This window comes from Malurus melanocephalus, unplaced genomic scaffold (assembly GCF_030028575.1).
Source record: "Malurus melanocephalus ecotype Western Australia unplaced genomic scaffold, MMel_1.1 scaffold_442, whole genome shotgun sequence".
Taxonomy (NCBI): Eukaryota; Metazoa; Chordata; class Aves; order Passeriformes; family Maluridae; genus Malurus; species Malurus melanocephalus.
The window spans coordinates 286,194-305,987 of NW_026623674.1; the positions used below are offsets into that span (position 1 = coordinate 286,194).

The 19,794-nt window shown below is 37.1% G+C and overlaps 1 protein-coding gene across 2 annotated transcripts in view; it reads right to left on the minus strand.

The window, feature by feature from the left end:
* Positions 1-19,794, minus strand: part of HNRNPR (heterogeneous nuclear ribonucleoprotein R) — a 25,093-nt gene that overhangs the window by 4,064 nt on the left and 1,235 nt on the right. The window contains exons 2-8 of one of the 2 annotated variants that reach the window (XM_057380283.1): positions 14,509-14,674; positions 12,091-12,209; positions 11,558-11,665; positions 10,905-11,018; positions 3,610-3,786; positions 1,620-1,755; positions 344-549 (exon numbers count right to left, since the gene is read on the minus strand). In XM_057380283.1, the coding sequence (XP_057236266.1) occupies positions 344-549; positions 1,620-1,755; positions 3,610-3,786; positions 10,905-11,018; positions 11,558-11,665; positions 12,091-12,209; positions 14,509-14,674 (1,026 nt within the window). Of the gene's footprint in view, positions 1-343; positions 550-1,619; positions 1,756-3,609; positions 3,787-10,904; positions 11,019-11,557; positions 11,666-12,090; positions 12,210-14,508; positions 14,678-19,794 lie in introns of both variants that reach the window. The other variant, XM_057380282.1, reaches the window with a different exon arrangement.

Genomic DNA, 19,794 nt, shown 5'->3' on the forward strand with positions numbered 1-19,794 from the left:
ACCATCTCACTCTGGAAAATACTTTCAGGCAATACTGACCTGGTAATGATTATAGCTAAAGCAGATAATGCACAGCCTGATGTGTCAATCCAGTAGGATAACCCTGYACCCTACTAGTTTAGATGTTAACAATCATTAGTAACAGCATGTTTCCAACGTCTTCTGACAGCAACTCACTCACAGTTCTCAGACCATGCCATTTGCAYAGCTTACTGTGGAAATGCCCTCTAAGTGCTTTTTGTGTCTCAAAACTAGCATTGTTCAGGTGGAAGAAATATTTGTCACTATGGCATGAAGAAATACCTCCCAAAGCACAAGAGCATCCAGTGAAGTCTTTACTGACCTTTGCCATGACTTCTGGATCAGGTTCCTCTACTGGATCAGCCCATTCCACTGTAACAACATTTCCCCAGACTTTTACTTTCCCACTCATCAGGCGTCGGCGAGCTTGTGCTGCTGACTTGTGATCCTCATATTCCAAGAAGCAGAATCCTCGATTCTTCTTTTTATCATCAGGTTGATGATACAAAATTACATCCACCAAACCCTCTGAAAAACAGATCTTTAGTACTGAGCTTCAAAAGGAAAGAAAAATTCTAGAGCCTATCCTAAAATACCTTCACTTGTGTTCTGTAATGAATTTGAATTTTACACCTGAAAGGGGGAGGGAGCACAAGAAAAGCAAAACAAATGGCAGATATCCATCCAATTAACCCAGAAACAGGTCACCTAGTAAGTGAAAATTCTCTGGAATAAACTTACCTCACAATTAGGCTCTGCAAAACATCAACCTCAGCAACTCACACTGTTTAAGTTTTCTATACTTTATCATTTTTACGTCTTTGAAAAGTAACCAGCACTAACACATGACCTCTCCCTTGCCTCCTGAGGAACCTGGAAGGAATGTCACCCRCATCTCTCCAAAAAGAGGAGAACTAAATGAAGATTCACCTTCTGTTTTCATCACTTCCCTGAAGTACTTATAAAYAACAATCCTAAAAAAGAAGCAGGAGGTTAAAGCTCTCCTACAGGAACAAGAGTAAGTGAATCTATTTCTTATCTAAAGTAAAAGCACCCTTTCAGTGATGAGCTGACTTCTTTCTACTTGCTGCACATACTGGAGAATGCTGAAAAACTGGGACAAAAATTARTCTCTCATTAATTATTTCTATAATACTATTCCCTCTAAACCCTCCCACACCTTYACTGCTCAGGAATACATTTGCTTCAGGCTCCCCAAAAAACTTCCCCATGTTGACARCAGAACCTCCTGAAGATCCAGTAAGAAATAGAGAGCCTTCAACAGAAAGTTAGAACAAGTAACAGAATCAGGACCTTCATTTTTTTCCTGAGTTCATTTGTGCTGGTTTTTCTGAATTCATTTGAGCTGTTTCTGTCTCAAATTGTAAAGTACATCATCATTCATTTAACAATCACTAAAACAACCACGGGTTGCTTTACACTCCACCTTAAGATATAGTTAATATATAAAATGTCTAACAAACTCAAACCTGGAATCCAACTTGAAAATAGTTTAAATGATATCTGAATACATCTGTCAAACAACTAGACCTACAAAACAGACACCAAATGGTATTCCGGGACACTTTAAGTCTTACCTGTGACTTTACCAAACTCTTCCAATATGTTTTCCTTAGTTTTGTTCTTTGGAATTGACCCAACAAATAACCTGTTGTTTGCCACGGAAATGCATACTCCAAGGTGCTTTCCAGGACGGATTTCATAGTTGTCACACTGAAAGAACAAAGTCATTGACTTGCTTTATCCACAATACTATGCATAAAAATATGCCCAAATCATAAAATGAGGTATTTTCTTCATCATCTATTACTTTCATACATARCATATTGAATTGGCATTGCAAGAAAATTCCCAGAACAGCTGTTTTTTGTGTCAGCATTCATTTGGAAGAACAGTCCAAAAACTTCGGATGTTCTGTTGAATGGAAAGCTACAAAAAACTTCAGTAAAAGGAACAACATGGAACAYATACAAATTGCATGGCATAAATTCATTCACCTACTGTTTGTCTCAGACTTGAAAGATCTTTCTAACAACTGGTGATTGCTTCCTCTGCTGTCAGTCAACTGCTGCTGCTGTTATCAGTAAGCAAATACGTGGCACTATAGATACTGTGAGTTCTTCCTCTTTCCTTGGATAGCTTTGAACGTTGAGCAGGTTTGCTGAGACAATAAACTCTAAATCAATTTGTGACCTGGCTTCTCCCCCACCTCCAATAGCACGCATTATTTTTACCTTGTACATGATAGGATTAAAAATTTTACTGTCAAGATTTAAAACTTCCATTAAAAAAAAAAAAATGAGTCCACTGCTTCATGCCTGTACCCACAGCTGGATTACTCTGAACTCCAAGACCCCCCACAGGTTTTCAAAGGTACAAGAATTCAGCCTTAAAAAAAAAATCAAGACAGACATCCTTGTTTTAGTCAGGATTTTCAAACACAGCAGAAGATATGGATCAAGCTAGCTTCTGAAAATCTCAGGCAACACTTAAAAGGTTTTCAGTCATTTTAACCCTAGCTAAGACATAGCCCTACAAATTACAGCAATATCTTCAGAAACCTTCATATTGCAAAAGAACCAGAAAAATGTTAACAAAAAATATCAAACAAGATCACTTCAAGGAAGCATTTCAGAGTTTTGCTTCACATACAAAAGTGATTCTTAACACAGTAAAACTTCTGTATTCTGATGCCATGAACTTGAATCTGCTTTTCTTATCACTGTATCCTATCTTACACAATGCCATTTTGCTTACAACCAATCCCATTCCCACAGGTACCTGCAAACACAAGCAGAGGCCCACCTGGTTCTAACTGCTTTTAAGTTCCTCCAGTTTTCAGATTTCACTGCCCCCACCACCTTAACTAAGGTGTTCAGATTTTACCCCTCTCTCTCATCCTTCATTCAGGATCAGCTGGATTCCATTAAGGCAAATGAGATTAAGCATTGTACCTYTTTGGTTCAAAGTACACACAGTATTTCACAGCCATATCCAAAATCTTGGGAGATACAGCCCAATCTGCCYAAATCTACTTATTCCTCTYAGGCAGAGGCAAGGCTCCRGTCAGACTRCCCTCTCYCCCTTTAATCCCCYAGGRAGRGCACCATSTCCTTTCCCAAACTACCTAGCAGTRTGCATGTCAGCTTTCAAGCAGTGAGCAGACTGCTTGACTGCCACTGGAAAGAACWAAAGACCACTAGAAACCACCCAAGGAACTAAGTCAGAGACCTCCTCCATGGCAGCAGCAGCAAAACAAGGCATCTCCAATTAGCTCTTTACACCAAAAGGGTGATGAAGCCTAAAACACACTGAAGCTAAAGAATRTATTTTCCAGATGGAATCAAATACRCTCCYAACAATCACCTGAGTGCTCAGACAGGCTGCAATAGGGTATAGTAGATAATAGTTTTAAGTATCTGTACTGATTAAATTAAATCAGGAGACAATTTTTAAGATAGTACAATTTTGTGTCTGTCGATGCTTTAAAGACTTCATTACTTAAGAAATGACCAACACATTTGCTGTTTACTTTGTCTTGACCTGTATGGAAGTAAGRTAACTCACCAGTTTGACTGCTTCTTGTGCTGCATCTTTACTACAAAAGGTAATGAAAGCATAACCTCTGTTTTGACCAGAAAGAGGATCCATCATGAGGCGCAGATCCCAAATTGGACCAGCTTTCTCAAAGAGTGGTACCAATTCATCTTCRTAAAGGTCTCGGGGAATTTTACCAACAAAAACCTAAAAAGGAAGAGGACACTTGAAACAAAGTTTTTTTCAGAAGTCTGTACCTCTTTTTAATGCTTGAAAATTCCTGGGAAAGGAAGAACAAGGCAGATAAATCTGCAGAGCAGAAACACTGCATCATCACTGCAGCTTTGACAGCACCAATGTTACTGCATGTCTCAAGTCTTYTAACCCTCCTGCTGTTCACACAAGGTTTTACACACACAAAACCTGTATTTGTTATTTATATTGAAAAGGTTAAGAATTTCTCCTACTGAAGAGATAAATGGGCTCTTACCTGGTTTTAGTTTTTAATTGCTAATATTAATACCTTCCAGACTATCTAGTCAGACACCATATACTAAAGCAGGCCAAGGACTTCCTTGCTCTTGCATTATTTTCATACCACTCAGTAATTTAACCTTCCTTAGAAAGCTACACAGATGAAAAAATTATTTCATAATAATTTCCTTTTAACTACTTGATGCACATTTTCTACTTTTAATATACACCATAGTCTTGTTTCTACTCTGCATTTGTTTCAGCTTCCACCAACTGAATGTTTACTACTAATTTAAGCAAACCTGTGAGTTCTTGTGATTTTGGTCCTTACAATTAATTTGGGTTTTGTTACAGAATTTAATCTCTTTAGCTGGGGTCTCCCTACAAAGATCCCCCAGTTGTTTAATGAATTCTCAAAACCTCCTTGCTAATACAAACAAAACATTCCAAACACCCATTAAGATCAAAATACATTTAACTTCAAACATTATTTGTCATAAAAAAAGCCATGAGTTTTCCTTCTCAGAAAAGCCTTGCCATAATCATATCTCACAATGAAAGCATAGCAGAATTTCAAAACTGAAGATACTCAGCATGCCCATGTAAGCATTGATATAACAAACCCATGAGGAGAACAAATAACTAATTTGAAAAACGTGGAACAACGTAGAACTCCTAAATGTTTCATGTTATACAGATATTCCCAAAATTCAGTTTCCAGAACATTACTTTCATTTTACTTAGCCTTTCCCAATTCAGTGTAAGTGTTGACTGAATGCAACTTATTAGTTACTAGGAAGAAAAGGAACTGATATATCACACTACGTGAACATTTAACGTCACAGCCAAAATGTTTCCCCCACCATCTCCCAAGAAAACTTAAGCCATTCCTCTAGATAGGTATTTACATTGTCATTACTTCTAGGACACTTAATTCTAACTCACTGGCAGCTTTTAAAGACAAAACCTGACATCATCAAGGAAACGCACAAGACAGGAACTCCAACTTGCTCCTAATTCGGTGAAACTGTCAACTGCAACTCTACACAAACTCCAGCTGGTTTCAAAAAGTCAACAATAAATTCTTTGGTACAGATGTATCTGTTTTCAGCACAAACCAAAGGCAACTCAGCAAAACAGAAGACTGAGGGAAAAGACAAAATCCAAATCCAAAGTCCATTTTGTCATCCTGAAAGCTTCTGTATCCTACTTTCAATGCAGTCTCTTTGGSTCACTCTCTACAAACTTTTAGACCTGACAATTTCACAAGATTGCAGCTACAGTTTAATTCAGGAACTATACTCTAGGAATTAGTATGAAAAACAGAATTAAGGATTTAACTTGGTATATATTCCTACCTGACCTACATCCGATAGTAATTTCCATGTATAATATAAGAACTAGGTAACTGTGGGACAAATTCACATCTAGGGGAATTTGCTTTGAGTATATATACTTAATGTGTTAATGAACTACAAGAACAATACTAAACACCAGSTGAACATCTTCCATTGGTCAGAAGGAATATACGCAGTAGCTTTTTTTTAGRTATATTGATACCTTGAATAAAGTTCTGAAATACCAAAGAACATAGTATCAGATGTAGTTTCATTTTTCACTTCTACATGAGTGCAGTGGAAAAAACTTTGGAAACAGGCATTATCAATGAAACAATGAAGATCTTGTCTTAATAAGATGCAACAAATTTCTTCTAGGTTTTAGTCGTAATCACTCACTGTTAGAATGACTTTTTCCAGTTTCGCTTCCTAAAGGACAAAGTACTCCACTTCTTTTTTATTATCATTTTAGAAGACTGATTTTTTTCTTAGTTAAGGCTTCTAGTAATTAATTTCAGTTTCCTGAASTATTTTACAAAGCATTACTGAGGGGCGCAATCCACTACTGCACTCAAGATGGTGTTATTTCAACAACYTTCAATAACCTTCAGTTATTTCAACAACTGAGCCCCTGCTGTTGCCACCACAAGCTAATAGAAGTGTACTGCAGCATTCAAAGAATTCTTCAAAACCTCTCCCCTTTCAAAAGTCCTCTTCATATACTTTACAGTCAGTTTTTCCTAAATGCCAGATTTAACTGCCATTTAACGTAGACTGCTTCATCTCATATAAATCTACAAAACCCCTTTAAAAAAAATAACAGAAGTGGACAAAAATTCTGGCACAATGCACAAACCTTTGAACCCCCCCCATTCTTGCAGTACATTAGTGACATTCCACTTAATAAATGTAGCTTTGTCCACTTCAACTGCTGCTGAATTTATTATACCACTGCTTCCAAGTTAGTTATTAGAGTACCAAACTTTTCCCATTCCATCTATTACGGATAAAGCAGTTTAAATTGCCCCAACACTTCCAGCAACTTAGTCTTTTCCAGACTGCAGGTCAGCCTCACAACCCTTCCTTGATTTTTTGTTACAAATTCTGACCCTACACCCACAGGGAGCAAACATGACACCAGCTTACCATTCACAGAGGTAAAATTCTGCACTTGATAATGACATTCAGAGATGTTTACCACATGCTTACCCAGTTAATCTCWGCCCTGAAAAGGACATGTGGGAACTCCTAGATTTTATCGAGTCTTCACTCCTACACAGATAACTAAGGTTGCACATCACCTCAGCAATTATGGGCAAATAATGTATTTACTGAATTTTCAAGTTTTTATTTCACACCACTGCAAAAAAACTTTAGAAGTAGAACTTACTTTATCTGTAGGTCATAAAACTGAAACCAAGCCATTATTCAACCTTCAATTTTCCTGAATTTAACAACTAAAAGCTCCTCAGTTGGTAGACTGATTATCAGGAGTGAAAAATACTGTATTTTAATCTGCTTTGCAAATATAGCTCAACTTCATTAAATAATTAAATATTCCCCATAAACAGACAGCATTTACKTCTTGGCATTGTTCACCTGAAAAGCATTCAAAAGAATGTTAATCTTGTCTGCATGAAAACTTCATCACACCTGACTAGTAGCACAYTTACAACCAAATTTCCTTCTTTCCTTATACACTTAAACACTTGCTTGCTGTCACTGAATTTAATGAAACATTTGTAATACTGTCTTTTATTATGACTGCACTGAATTTCAAAAGTTACTGAAATGGCTCTGTAGATGTTATCCATGCATCCTCCAATGTTGCTGAACAACTGGGTTATTTTAAACCACAGTACAACTTTATGTAGTTTTGTACCAAAATTTTGAATTTAAGAATACAAAAGAATTCTCTTTGCATTGCTTGCATATACACTTTAGTGAAATCATTGTCCTGATTCTGGCTAAGATAAGAGTTCATTTTTCCTCAGTAGCTGGTACAGGGCTGTGTTTTAGAGTCAGTAKAACAATGATGACATGTGGATGATTTGACTGTTGCAGAGTAGTGTTTCTGCTAAGTCAAGGTCCTTTCTACAGTCTCACGCACAGTCTCAGAGAGGCAGCTCACAAAAAGCTGGGAGAGAGCATAGCAGGACAAGTGACTCAAGCTGGCCAGAGGGATATTCCACACCACAGATTATGTMCAGTATGGAAAYTGGGGGAGCTACTCAGAAGTGGGRGCCAATCRCAGCTCAGGGACAGGTTTGGTATCRGTCAGCAGACSGTGAGCAACTCTAACAGTGAAGAGCTTGTTTTTCTTGGGTTTTCCTCTCTCTCTCTTCCTTTACTACTATTTTTATATTTTACTCTGTTTCAACTATTAACTATCCTTAGCTCAACCCATGACTTCTACTTTTTTCTTTTTCTGATTCTCCTCCCCATCCYACAGGGTGAGAGGGAGTGAGCAAGCAGCTGTGTGATGCTTGGTTGCTAGCTGGGGTTAAACCCTGACAATGACAAAAACCTCAATTAGCATAGAGCACACAGACCTAAACAAAGCTTGAGAAGTTACTCACATCAGTTATCATCCTTCAGTTCAAGGACACATTCTAATTTACCACCCCTAAATTAATTTTCCTTCATGGAATATGAACATTCCCTTTCGAAATCATCTTTAGAGTGATGCTTCTGGCCATCTTCTTGACAATCAACATAACAGCTTTGGCATCTCAAAGGAAGCAAAACTTATCTATAAACTGGAAGACATCCAGGAGACTGACCATTTTCTCAAGTCTAGTCCAGTGGTTTTTAGAAAAAATCTCTGAAAGAACCCTGTATCAGACACACAGCAGTGTGAGAGAGTATTCAAAGTGTTGAGCGTAAATTACGAAACAGCCTGCTAAGGACTAAAACCTTTAAGGACAGGCAAGTGAAGAAATACAAMGTTCAAGCATTTTCATAACCAAACCTAACTTTGCTCACAGCTTGCTAGGAAGACACACAGGTTCAATCATAACCTTAGATTTCCAAATATGTTTACAGTCTAGACTTTGTCTTTCGGAAGGAAAAGATWTTTTTTAAGACGTCTTTAAAACCCTTCTAACTATCTTTTAACTTTAAAAAGAACAGCTGGTGTAATATGAGGTAAGAAAATGCAGAGAAAAAAAAATTGCAGAAATTTTAAGCAGAACAAAGGAGCACTGCACAAGGCCCTCAGGATAAGCAGTTATCATTGTGCAGATGCAAATGACAAAGTGAGCGTAACGAGAGAAAGAAACACAACTAACTCTTTTTATTCTCATCAATAAATACCCCAAATACTCCAAGTATCAATATCATGTGACCTCACTATAAGCAAACACCTTACAGTGGAGCAGCAAGTCCTTCAGCAAAAGGAACACTCAACACTATGTAACAAATCCTATTGCCATTATTTTCCCCTTCAAAAGCTTCTGCACAGCTGTAATTTTGTCTTTATTACAGAAACACATTCCAAGAAAGTCCAACGGCTCTTAAAGCTCACCCACTTTAAGAAAAATACATGAGACTGGTTCACCCACCTATTCCTTTCAAAAAAGTGTTCACTGTGCCAGTCTGTTAATGTTCAACATGCTGACCACCCAGAACATTATTTATCAATACTTTAGCTTTACTGCAGTATCTTCAACTACTTCTTGAGAGCTAAAGCTACTACTAACATGCAATGAACTCCACTTTACCTTTTAAAAATTAGTTGGTGCACAAATATTTACAGCAAAAACTCCCAATGCACCTCCGAGGGGAAGAAGTCTACCTAGCACACATCATCTTCAAGTCAGTAACAGTAGCTGGGTATCCTCAAAAAGCAGAAATTTACCCTTACTGTCCCAAGTGACAGCTCTGCATCAACATATCTGAGCTGACACAAGCTACAAGAGCTTCAGGATTATTTGAAGAGGTTTCAGACATAAAGAATGCACTGACACAATCCAAAGGAATACTTTTAATTTTTTTTTTATCCATAACAGTGGAAAAGGGGCATATACACTCCTATAGAGCCAGAAGTATTGGAAACAAACAAGTAATGGTTCCCAAAAGCCTAAGGGGAAAAAAAATGGAAAAAACCCACCATCACAAAACAAAACCCCATCTAACCACTGTGGGGGGAAAGTGCCCACAATGATCTCACCACTTATGTAAAAATGTGCTCTGCCTACTACTAAATCCCAGGACTCTGTTTAAATTGATCACTATGCTTCAGAGCCCAACAGCAAGATCTGAAGTCTAAATTTCATAGAGCATACACCAGCTTCAGCAACATGTTCAGCATCTCAGCCTGTCAAACCAAGCAACATGTCTAAGTCAGYAATCAGTCCTTAAATCCCACAAAATACCAGCAAAGCACCATTTGGCAGAGGTATCATTTCTAGAACTAGCTGGTTGGGATTTGCTATAGCTTCTAATGCTGATTCAAGGCAGAAGCGTGACTCTTCATTGTACAAAAGTGCAGCTAAATTTATGGCTTTTACTTCCTAAAGAGCCAAACCATCACTGGACAACATATTTGAAAGCAGCAGTCAAGGACTTTCAGTCACAAGAATAGTTCATTGCAGGAAGGGACTTATAATGATCTGCCAGTACAGCAGCCTGTCCACTTCAGGGCTGACCAAAAGCTGARGCATGTTATTAAAGGCAATATCCAAATGCTCCTAAACTCTGACAGACCTGGGGCACCCACCARCTCTCTGGGAAGGTTTGACAATGTCTAACCACCCTCTACATAAACAGATGCTCCCTTAGGTCAGGGAGACATGGTGCAACTAAATAACACTTTATACATCACATAATCACCCTGGCAACACCACTAAGCTGGTGAACAACCTTTAAGTCCCCTTTCTAAACGTAGAAATGAAAAAAAAAAAAAAAAAAAACCAACAAAAACCCAAAGCTACATGGCCTCTTTTCAGTGTAGTATTTGTGGTAGTTTCACTATCAGTCCATGCAATCATCAAAGATTTTTTCTATAGATTGAAACAAAAGCAAATAAACAAATAYTTAATATTTACTAATCTCAGTTGTCCTCTTCAAAACTTTTAAGTGAGTGCCTTTATACAATACCCAAGTCTTKTTCACTTTTAGCACATTACATGAAACCAAGCTAGTATTGCTAAAATTCCATTTCTTGTAAACAGAGTCAAACACCTCTCACGTGTTTACCTACTCATGCATCCATGGTCACTTTTCAAGGGATGGACCATAAGCTTTAGGTGAACCACGAAGTCTGACAATTTCATTTGAACACATTTTGCATAGCCTTTCTTAGTATATTCCACCTGTTTTTCTCCACTTTAACCTATTTTCCTGTCTTTTGCAGAATACTGAGGAATAAGAAAGACTGATTAAGACTCACATGGAAGAATTTTTCCTCTACAATATATTTAACTTATAATATAGTTTGTTTTCAAGTGTTACCTATTTATGAGTTTGTACAAGTACACAAAATAATTATCAGGTTAGTCTGTATATACCAACCTCTGTTCCAATGCCAGGTTGAACACCAGAATATACAGTATCTGGAGGAGGACCCCCATATTTCCTCTGTCCTGTAGTTACATCCAAAGTGTAACCAGTTCTTTCTAGCAAAGCCTGAAAAAAAAATAAAGTCAGACTATTTACAGGGGAGAGGGTTGTGGATTAAAATACACAGAATAAAAAAAGCATTCCAAGATAAGCATTTCTTTATCTGCCCCTTGGCACACTTGATAACAAGGTATATAGAAGAGATAGAACCTACAAAAAAGCCTTGTTATTTTGTGGGTTTAAAAAGCTATCATGAACAGCAACATTTGTTTTATATTACAAGGTCACTGGAAAGAACTTGTTTGTCTCTTCCCTTATTTTCCATTTTACATGTAGCACCCCAAGAAGTCTAGAACACCAGACAATTGAGATAATTCTTAAACAGTGATGAGTGTTTTTATAGAGCTTTCATTTTGGCAACTGATCAGAAAGGTCTGCATTTCCAACAACCCTTCTCTTTAGAATCTCCATCATGCACACATTTCTTTAAAGCCAAGTGTGAATATCCTTATGCAGGTGGTATTTATGGTTTTAAGGTACATCTCCAGTCTATGTCCAAGCAATATATCAGCTAAACAGAAAAACCAGGATCTTCTTAGTGTTACCTTAATCTTTGCTTCATCTGGTCCCTTCGTTGATTCCTGTACTTTGCTGCCTTGTTTCTCTCTTTGCCTGTAGGTCTTCATAACTCCACATAAAAATGCACTTTTGTTCTGTAGATACAATTTACAAAATAATTCAATTGTGTGTATGATGAGCCCTGGGAATCCACTGAATCTTACACTCCACACCATGAAGTCACTAGCTCAAGTCAACGCAATAAATCAAATGTCAAAAAAAATCCTTTAGGAAAATACAATAATTAATTAAACAAACTTGTCAGATTGAAAAATCATCAGATTCCAAACAGCATTTTAACCTATTTTCTCAATTATACGCATATTTTTATTGTCTGGGAACTTTTGCTTTGCACTCAAATACCTACGCATTTACAGCAATTTTTAACAGACTTATTATTTGAGTTTGAAATACAGGAATACAGCAACATCAATGAATATCTAAGTTACAACTCTCCTGCCAGTTGTGCCAGAACATTATTCATACTTATGTGCTCACACTCCTGGAGCTCTCACCTTACCTGTACATGCGACAGGTCACTTTCTTTAAACTGCTGTAATACAGAGAGGGCTCCTTCTTCATTAAATTCCCTAAGAGCATCAATTGCTCTTTCATCAAGATCGACATAAGCTACCAACCCTAAAAGTTAAAGATAAAGAAGTTACAGATTTCTATTGTATTTCATACAAACTAAGAACTATGCAGTTTGCTTTTAAAGTCAAAATGTTACATTCCATAGCAACAGAATTATACATTTAATTATATATTCCTACACAAGTATATGAAAGAATATGAGTACAATGAAAAAAGTTAAATTAAAATGTATATACCTAAGCACTAACTGACATGCAAGATTACATCCCCTGTGTAACAGTTTTCTAGCATTCAGGAATGCAATCTGCTGCATAAAAGCAGTATGACACACCAGCACCTGAAACAATGAACTCTGGCTCACTTTTAATAATTTGAATTTTGTTTGTTTATCCCTCATTTTAAGTTCCACACTTCCTTCTCTTGAATTGACCTGTTCTAGAGTAAACTGACAGGTGAACATTACAGGTATCCTACTATATGGAAAAGAGGAGCAACCCAACTGATGATCAAATACCTCGGAAGCTTTGCCCCACAAAATATTAGGGAGCAAAAATTGTTTGTTCACTCTTTCCTCCAGCTTCAAAAAAAGCAGGAGTCAGTGGACTTCATRTGTATCTTAAACAATGTCTGGGGTTTTTTAACTCATTTTGTTGCTTCATRCAGTTCCAAGAGCCAGAATTCAAAAATTATTTTGAATTATTTGACCCCTACTATGTACCCGAAAAAACTAATGTTAATTTTACAGGTACAGACTCCCCCAAGAAACATTGGACCAGTTCTGAAGCACTTTTTCTTTTTAAGGATTTTTACAAGTTTTTTTTTYCTTTTGTAATGCATTTGCATTAGTTGTGGAGTTGAGACATATCGACTGAGATTTACACTTTTTAAATGATACATCCACTTTTATGACAAATACCAAAAACTCCACACACTTTGCAACAGCTTGATCTCCAAAATACACAGATTATTTCACTGCTACTTGATTTCGAAAATGCACAGTAGTGCCAAGCCCAAGGACTACATTTCAGAAGTGATCCTGCATATTGGAAGGCACCTGTATCTTTCATAGAAGACACYTCAGCAGATAAAAAAAATCACTAAATTCAACCCCAAATTTGGCTCAAGTGTCAAGAGTAGTTTGCTTCACTGATAAACCCCTGCACAATGCAAACATCTTCAGTGGTATTAATGAAGGGTGTATAAAAGTTTTCAAGGTTACTCATGCAGTGGAATTTTATTTGGTAGTCAGGTTCTGGGCTGAAAAGCTTTTAAATTCCTTAAGAACTCTTCACAACACAACCTAACTTAGACACATGTTAGAACCCCACGAGTTCCTCTGCCCAGGCATTTACACCTTCTCTCAGACCATCAAGTGTACCTCATCCATMGTGACCCACAGTTGGAAAGTGCATCTCTAAAGCCAATAAAAGCTGATAAAGGCTTGAAGAAAGCTCAATGTGAATGACTTCCAAAAGACATCACCCACGTGAGCCAGTATCACACTGAGGATTGATTAGGTATTGGTTTTGAACTGCCTTCACTTGATCAGTGTAATTTTAACTCTTTTCAASAAAAACTGTCATTTTGCCACCCAGGCATTCAAGTTAAGCACACAGAGCAGTCTACTGCTTCTTGTAAATCTGTTCACAGAACACACTCTAAAAAGGAAAAGAAASCTTCTCTCTATAGGATAAAATAATAGGGTGGTTATAAAAACAAAAAAGGAAAACCTCTGTATATGRAGAAAGCTCTTCAGAAGTTGCAGAGACCACTTGCTACCAGCAAGGTATTACTCAAGTTGCTAGATAGCTTAGTCCTCAACTTTGTTAGTGTCAAGCTGAACATTTCAGTGTAATAAGCAACATGGATTAAACTGTCCACTCAGAACTAGAGAGAACAAAAAATCCACAGGCAGACTCAATTCAAATGTAGTCCCAGGCAAGACAAGCTAGTTGCTTCCCTCACTAAGTCACCTATCCAGCCTTTGAGTGTTTTAGAACCACTGTGAGTAGTTGACAGTAGAAAAGTAAAAGCAAAATGATGATTCGGATTGAAGAAAAAAAAATGTACAGTTTAGTATGCAGAAACATACATCTTCATTTGATGTCTAAGAAACTAGTGCTCTGTGCCCTAAAGCGACTAAGATATCACATACAACTCCAAGGATGTGTCAAGTAATTAGTCAATGTCAAACCCAATTTGCCTTTAGGGAAATCAAAGTAGCAAAACATTCAGAGCTACACAGATCAAAAACAATGAATTTTTAAACCTTAATCTATAAAAATTTGAAAATGGTATGCCCTCACTTTCATAACCAATCAGAAACAAGAAATGCATATTATACCTGTCTGAAATATTTCATCAAGTCTCTCTGCCACCTTCTGTGGGAGGCCTGCCTCTATCAGTGTCTTGTAGTGTTCTGTGTGAGTTACACTGGAAGTATCCATTGGTTCTTCCTCTTCTTTTAACTGTACCGCATTACCATTCACCTGATTAGCCATTTTATTATGCTGCTGGAAAAAATTCAGGAGCTATATTACAATAAGCCAGAAATAACTAGTTTGTAGGACAATGCATGATTTATCTAAACTAATTTGTATACATGCTGCAAAATCACCTGTATCAAGTTTTATTTAATACTTTTTGGATGCAGCTGATCTAAGTTTCAAAAGAAAGTACAACCCTTAATATTGTGGAAAATGTACATGGAAGRATTTACATAACTTTTTAAAAATGTACTTCATGTACATAACAATGTCTAAACTTCATCTACTGATTGTCATTAACTGGTTACCATAGCAGCTACAATGYACGGGGACACGGTAAAAACATCCTTCAGCAAAGACTCAAAGATCTAATGCTATTTCCATTTCCCGTTCCGCTACTTTTAAAACAATTGTTTAAAATGTAGTGAACACATAACCCTGCAGGGTAGCTTAAAGTATAATAAAGATGTTAATACTTGTTTGCTTATTTCCACTTTCTTGGCTTGTCGCCATGTCTTCCTTCAAACCCAACATGCTGCACAAGACTAGCCACACACTTTCTCACGACGCTGTCAGAACTCAAGGACAGAAAAAGAAAAATTGCACTGTGACATACATTGTCATTTGAAGCTGCAACGCAACAGTTTCCATGCTTTCAGTTTCCTTCAAATAGGAGCTGTACAAATCACAGCTACTATTTCAATAATATACACCTTATTGGTTTAAAAGGAAGCCATGACTGCAGCATCTTCAGTTCTTATATTAATAAAAATACTTTCTTCAGAATTAACAAACTGATTCCAAATATGTGCACCAAAAAATGCACAACTATCTTCTCAGACAATTCCAGTGGGCTTTGCCCAATTCATTAAAAACTGTTTCAATTTCTCAATTAGTCAGCCAGCTGATATTTAGAGCTTTCAAATAAAAAGGCTGACAAGAGACAATTCAACCACCCAGCAGAGAACATAAGGATGATCAGCTGTTAGGTTCAGAAATGAAACAAGCCTCAGGCTTTATATGATAGGGCAGAAGTTGATGAGCAGCAGCGAAATGATAACCAGGTAGACAATGCAGCATGGTTGGAGCAATGCAATTAAGTACTGGAATACAGGTATGAATATGATTCAAGAACAGTCTTTTATAAAAATGCTGAAGCCTCAAACTATTCACTATGCTGCAAAACAAGTCTCCAAGCATAAGCACACCACTAACAGTCCCTTGTACACCCAACCCTTCCAGACTACACCTCATAAACTGGTTGGAAGACATCCTATGAAGATTTGCAAGCTAAAGCAAGGGAAAAAAAAACTCAATCATTTTTCTTGAGACAGTAATGATTTTACTAAAGCTGTCTTATCTTGAAGGGTAATTTTAGAGACACATAAAGCAGCCTCACATCGTTTCTGTCAGATGCCACTTCTTCAAGCCATTAATGTGGAAAAGAAAGGAAGTTTTCCATAGCTACATAGTGTGTGTATATACACACACACACACACACACACAGACACACACATTCTGTTACTTGAAAAGAAATACTGCTTTCTAACCATTTCAGTTTACTTAAAAACAACTTTAACCTAATTACATAAGAAAAAAAAAAATGCTATCTGAAGCTACAATAATGCTTACCTACCCTTACCDGTATTAATTATCAGAACACTAATGAACATCATTTTCTCTATAGGTTATGAACATCATGGAAAGAAAAACTCAGCTATGTGTCTGCTTGCTAGGTAGCCTGGGCAAGATCTCAAATTTGAAACAGTGCAGGGCAGAGGGGGTTTAGTTACACGGAAAATGCACTGGGTACAGTATCATTCTCAATCCCTCTTCTCAAAAATTCACAGGCTGAGACACACAAAAAATAAAGAGGAGGGCATTTTTGTGTTCACCTTTCTACTGTCTTATAAAACAATTTAATTACACATATACTGTCTTCTCTGTACACAAAAAAAAAAACCAAAAAACCAACCAACCAACCAACCAAAAACAAACCATAAAGAATGGAGAGGCCACAGCAATACATAAATACAAAACATTTATGTCAAGCAATTACTAGGACCTTCTGAACTACAAGGGTTTATGGTRACACTCAAGGACAGCTTTTTGTTAACCCAGAGTAGCTTCTAAGTGTGACATACCCAAAAGTTCAACACTTTTTTCAGTGTTGCCTGTAACGGAACAAAAAGTTGACAAGCTATGCTGTGCCCAGGCAGAAACACCTCCTCTGGAGTTCAGTTACTTGAACTTCCGACAGGCAAGATTTGTAGCATGAAARGATATCAGCCCTCACCACAAACATACACCAGTGTAGGGAGAATATTTAACCCCTAAGAATCAGATTGCTACACAGCACCACAGCACAAAAGCTTTTTGAAGTAGGCTTTTAGGCAATTTGAATTCATACTCAGCTTTGTAATTAACTAGCTGTATGGATTTCTTTTTGCTTAAGAATTAGTATCTTCATATAGAATGAAAGTCAAATGCAATGCATGTTCAGTCTGGGTGTTCAAATTTTAGCTATTTYCTRTCACACAAACTTAATTTCAAAGGTTTTCCTGAAGAAATTTACWGTAGAAAATTTTGAAGTGACACAGCTAACAAAATATTCAGGTACCAAGAGCATSCAGAAGACAAATACATCTTTTCAAGTTATAGCAATAGATCTCCTAATGGCTTTGCACATTTGGCCTGAAATCTGAGATTAAAATTACCTTTTTTCCTCAAAAACCACCAATAAGCAAAATTGTACCTCTTATAATATTGAATCTTAACTCTGAGTTCAGCAGAGATATGTGGGTGAAAGTCATAGCTAAAAAAGACTGTTTAGCTCTCCTACATAACAACAGCTAGCTGYAGCTAACAAGAAAAATATTTTTAACTGAAATTCATCTAGTCAGTAAAACACAGAATGATTAAAGTTTTTATTCTGCTCTAAAAATATATTAAAAGCATGTTAAAGAGGAGTGATACCTCTGTTTGCATGCGCAGTGTGTCCATGTGACTCAGCTATGACAGTCCAGGCCACACAGAGGAGCACCTGCATACTTAATGCAGATGAAAAACTGAGTGTAAGGTATATCTAGAAAAGAGACTGGTTGAATCAGAAAGATTTCACGGGTGAATGTAAGTAAAGAATTATGTATATAGGTACATGTGGGATTATGTATTTGTTTTAAAAACATGCAGAATGGATGAATTTAAAACAGTGTTCACAAAACCATGCTTACCAAATGAGCMGAAGTAATAAACAGACATTGGGGACAACTTTATCATAGGCAAGGAGAATTCTCACTGGTGCCCAAGATGYTACCTAGCCTCATCACCTCCTAACTGTGCATAATTCTTTCAAGTTTCACACTGTTGTTGCCAATAATGCTTCTCTGAAGACTRTAAATACTTCATGATACAAAGCATGTTTTCAGCTGCCCACTACCTTTCATCCAAAATTCCTCCGTCTGCAGAGTAACTTACAAAGTTACCAGCCCCTTTTTAAACTGTTACATGACAAGTAAGTGGTTAAAACTACAGGTGCTTTCAGTGTTTCATCACTCAAAGGGCTCAATTAGTTAYCTTCCTGGAAAATAAAAAAAATTAACAGAGATGTGATCCTGACGGTGTATGGCATCTTGAAAAGAGATAACTGATCACAGCCTCAATCTGACAATCACTGGTTAAACAGCCATGACGTTACTATTCCCTGTATCTTACACCATGCCTCTAACAGAGGTTGCCACCTACAGACTATCTAAGTATAACTCCATCCAATAAATTATAAATTCAGTCTAGTTAACTCAAAACATGCTTAGGAACAGCTTACATGAGCAGGACCAGCAATTTCTGGCAAAAATACAGTATCTAAAACTACCATAACCAACTTCACAATGATTATATACCAATACTGTTATTGGGCTCCTGCTGAAAACTTAGTTTCATGCAGGAACAGAACTTGTTTAGCTCAGATGCACAGGAAGCCAACTAATTCATACATAAAAACTCTGCACCAAAGTCATTCCATTTGCTTATGTTACTGCTTCTATCCAATATGCTATCTGTCTCAAGCAGTTAAGTTAAACCATGTTAAAAATAACACTGAATGAAGTTTGGGAAGCATTTTTTTTGTTTTGCTATTTTAATTGATCACAAGAAAACAAGTATAGTCCCTAYAGCTATGCCTCMGACTTCAAGAGAGTTCTTGTCAAGCCAGGAAGATAAACACACAAGTKGGGGGAAGATAATTCACATTTAAAGACTGAACTGTGGTTTTATTAAAACCTCACTTATTCAGAAACAGTTCTGTTCATGAAGGCATGTATAAAAGGGCAGGCCCTTTATTCTGTACATAAAGYATTATAGCTATTTCTTTCGTATCTTAGCTTATTCAATTATACAAAGAACATTTGATTAGCTTAATTGTTGTATGTTAAGTGTTTCCTAGCTTGAATTACAACTTATTTTGAAGTCACAAAAGAATCACAGCCTGAAAACCTTTACACAGTAGCCAGGATTTCTCACTACCGGTAAGCCAAAATGCAGCTAGCCCCCTCACCTCTCCAGCAGTTCTCAGCCTTGCTCGCTCCACAGCCCCACAGAAAGAAAAATCTGAGAACCTCCAGTATGATGCTAAGCAAGAGACCAGCACAGTCCACAAAGAAACAAACTCTGCTTCAGTATCACACAATTACCACTGGGAGATGACTTGAGTACAGCAGGTTAGCAATATGCCCATCAGTGCCATTAAAAAACAACACTGATTGCACTGATTGCTAACTTAAACCATAAAGTCTGCCTATGCTCCTTTTTCACTGCAGTCTGCTATTCAYAGCTAATCTGGTTGTCTTGGTTGTATTAAACAAGACTCCAAGTACTCCAGTTACAACCAATACTTCAACAAAAATGAGCTTTATTCTGAAGAATTTATCCTCAAAGAATTTTGCAGACTGTCCGTCTAACAAAGCAGGGAATACTGGGGTTTTGACAAAACTAGGAACTTGAGCGTTAGCAGGAGACTCGAGTATTATTACAACAGTGTTCACCTAGACTGAAAAACTGAGAGGTAAGGACATGAAGTACTTGTGGGAAATACAATTTCAAGAATGCAAAATTATCAAGCAGACACTGCTCATTAGCAAACACTACAG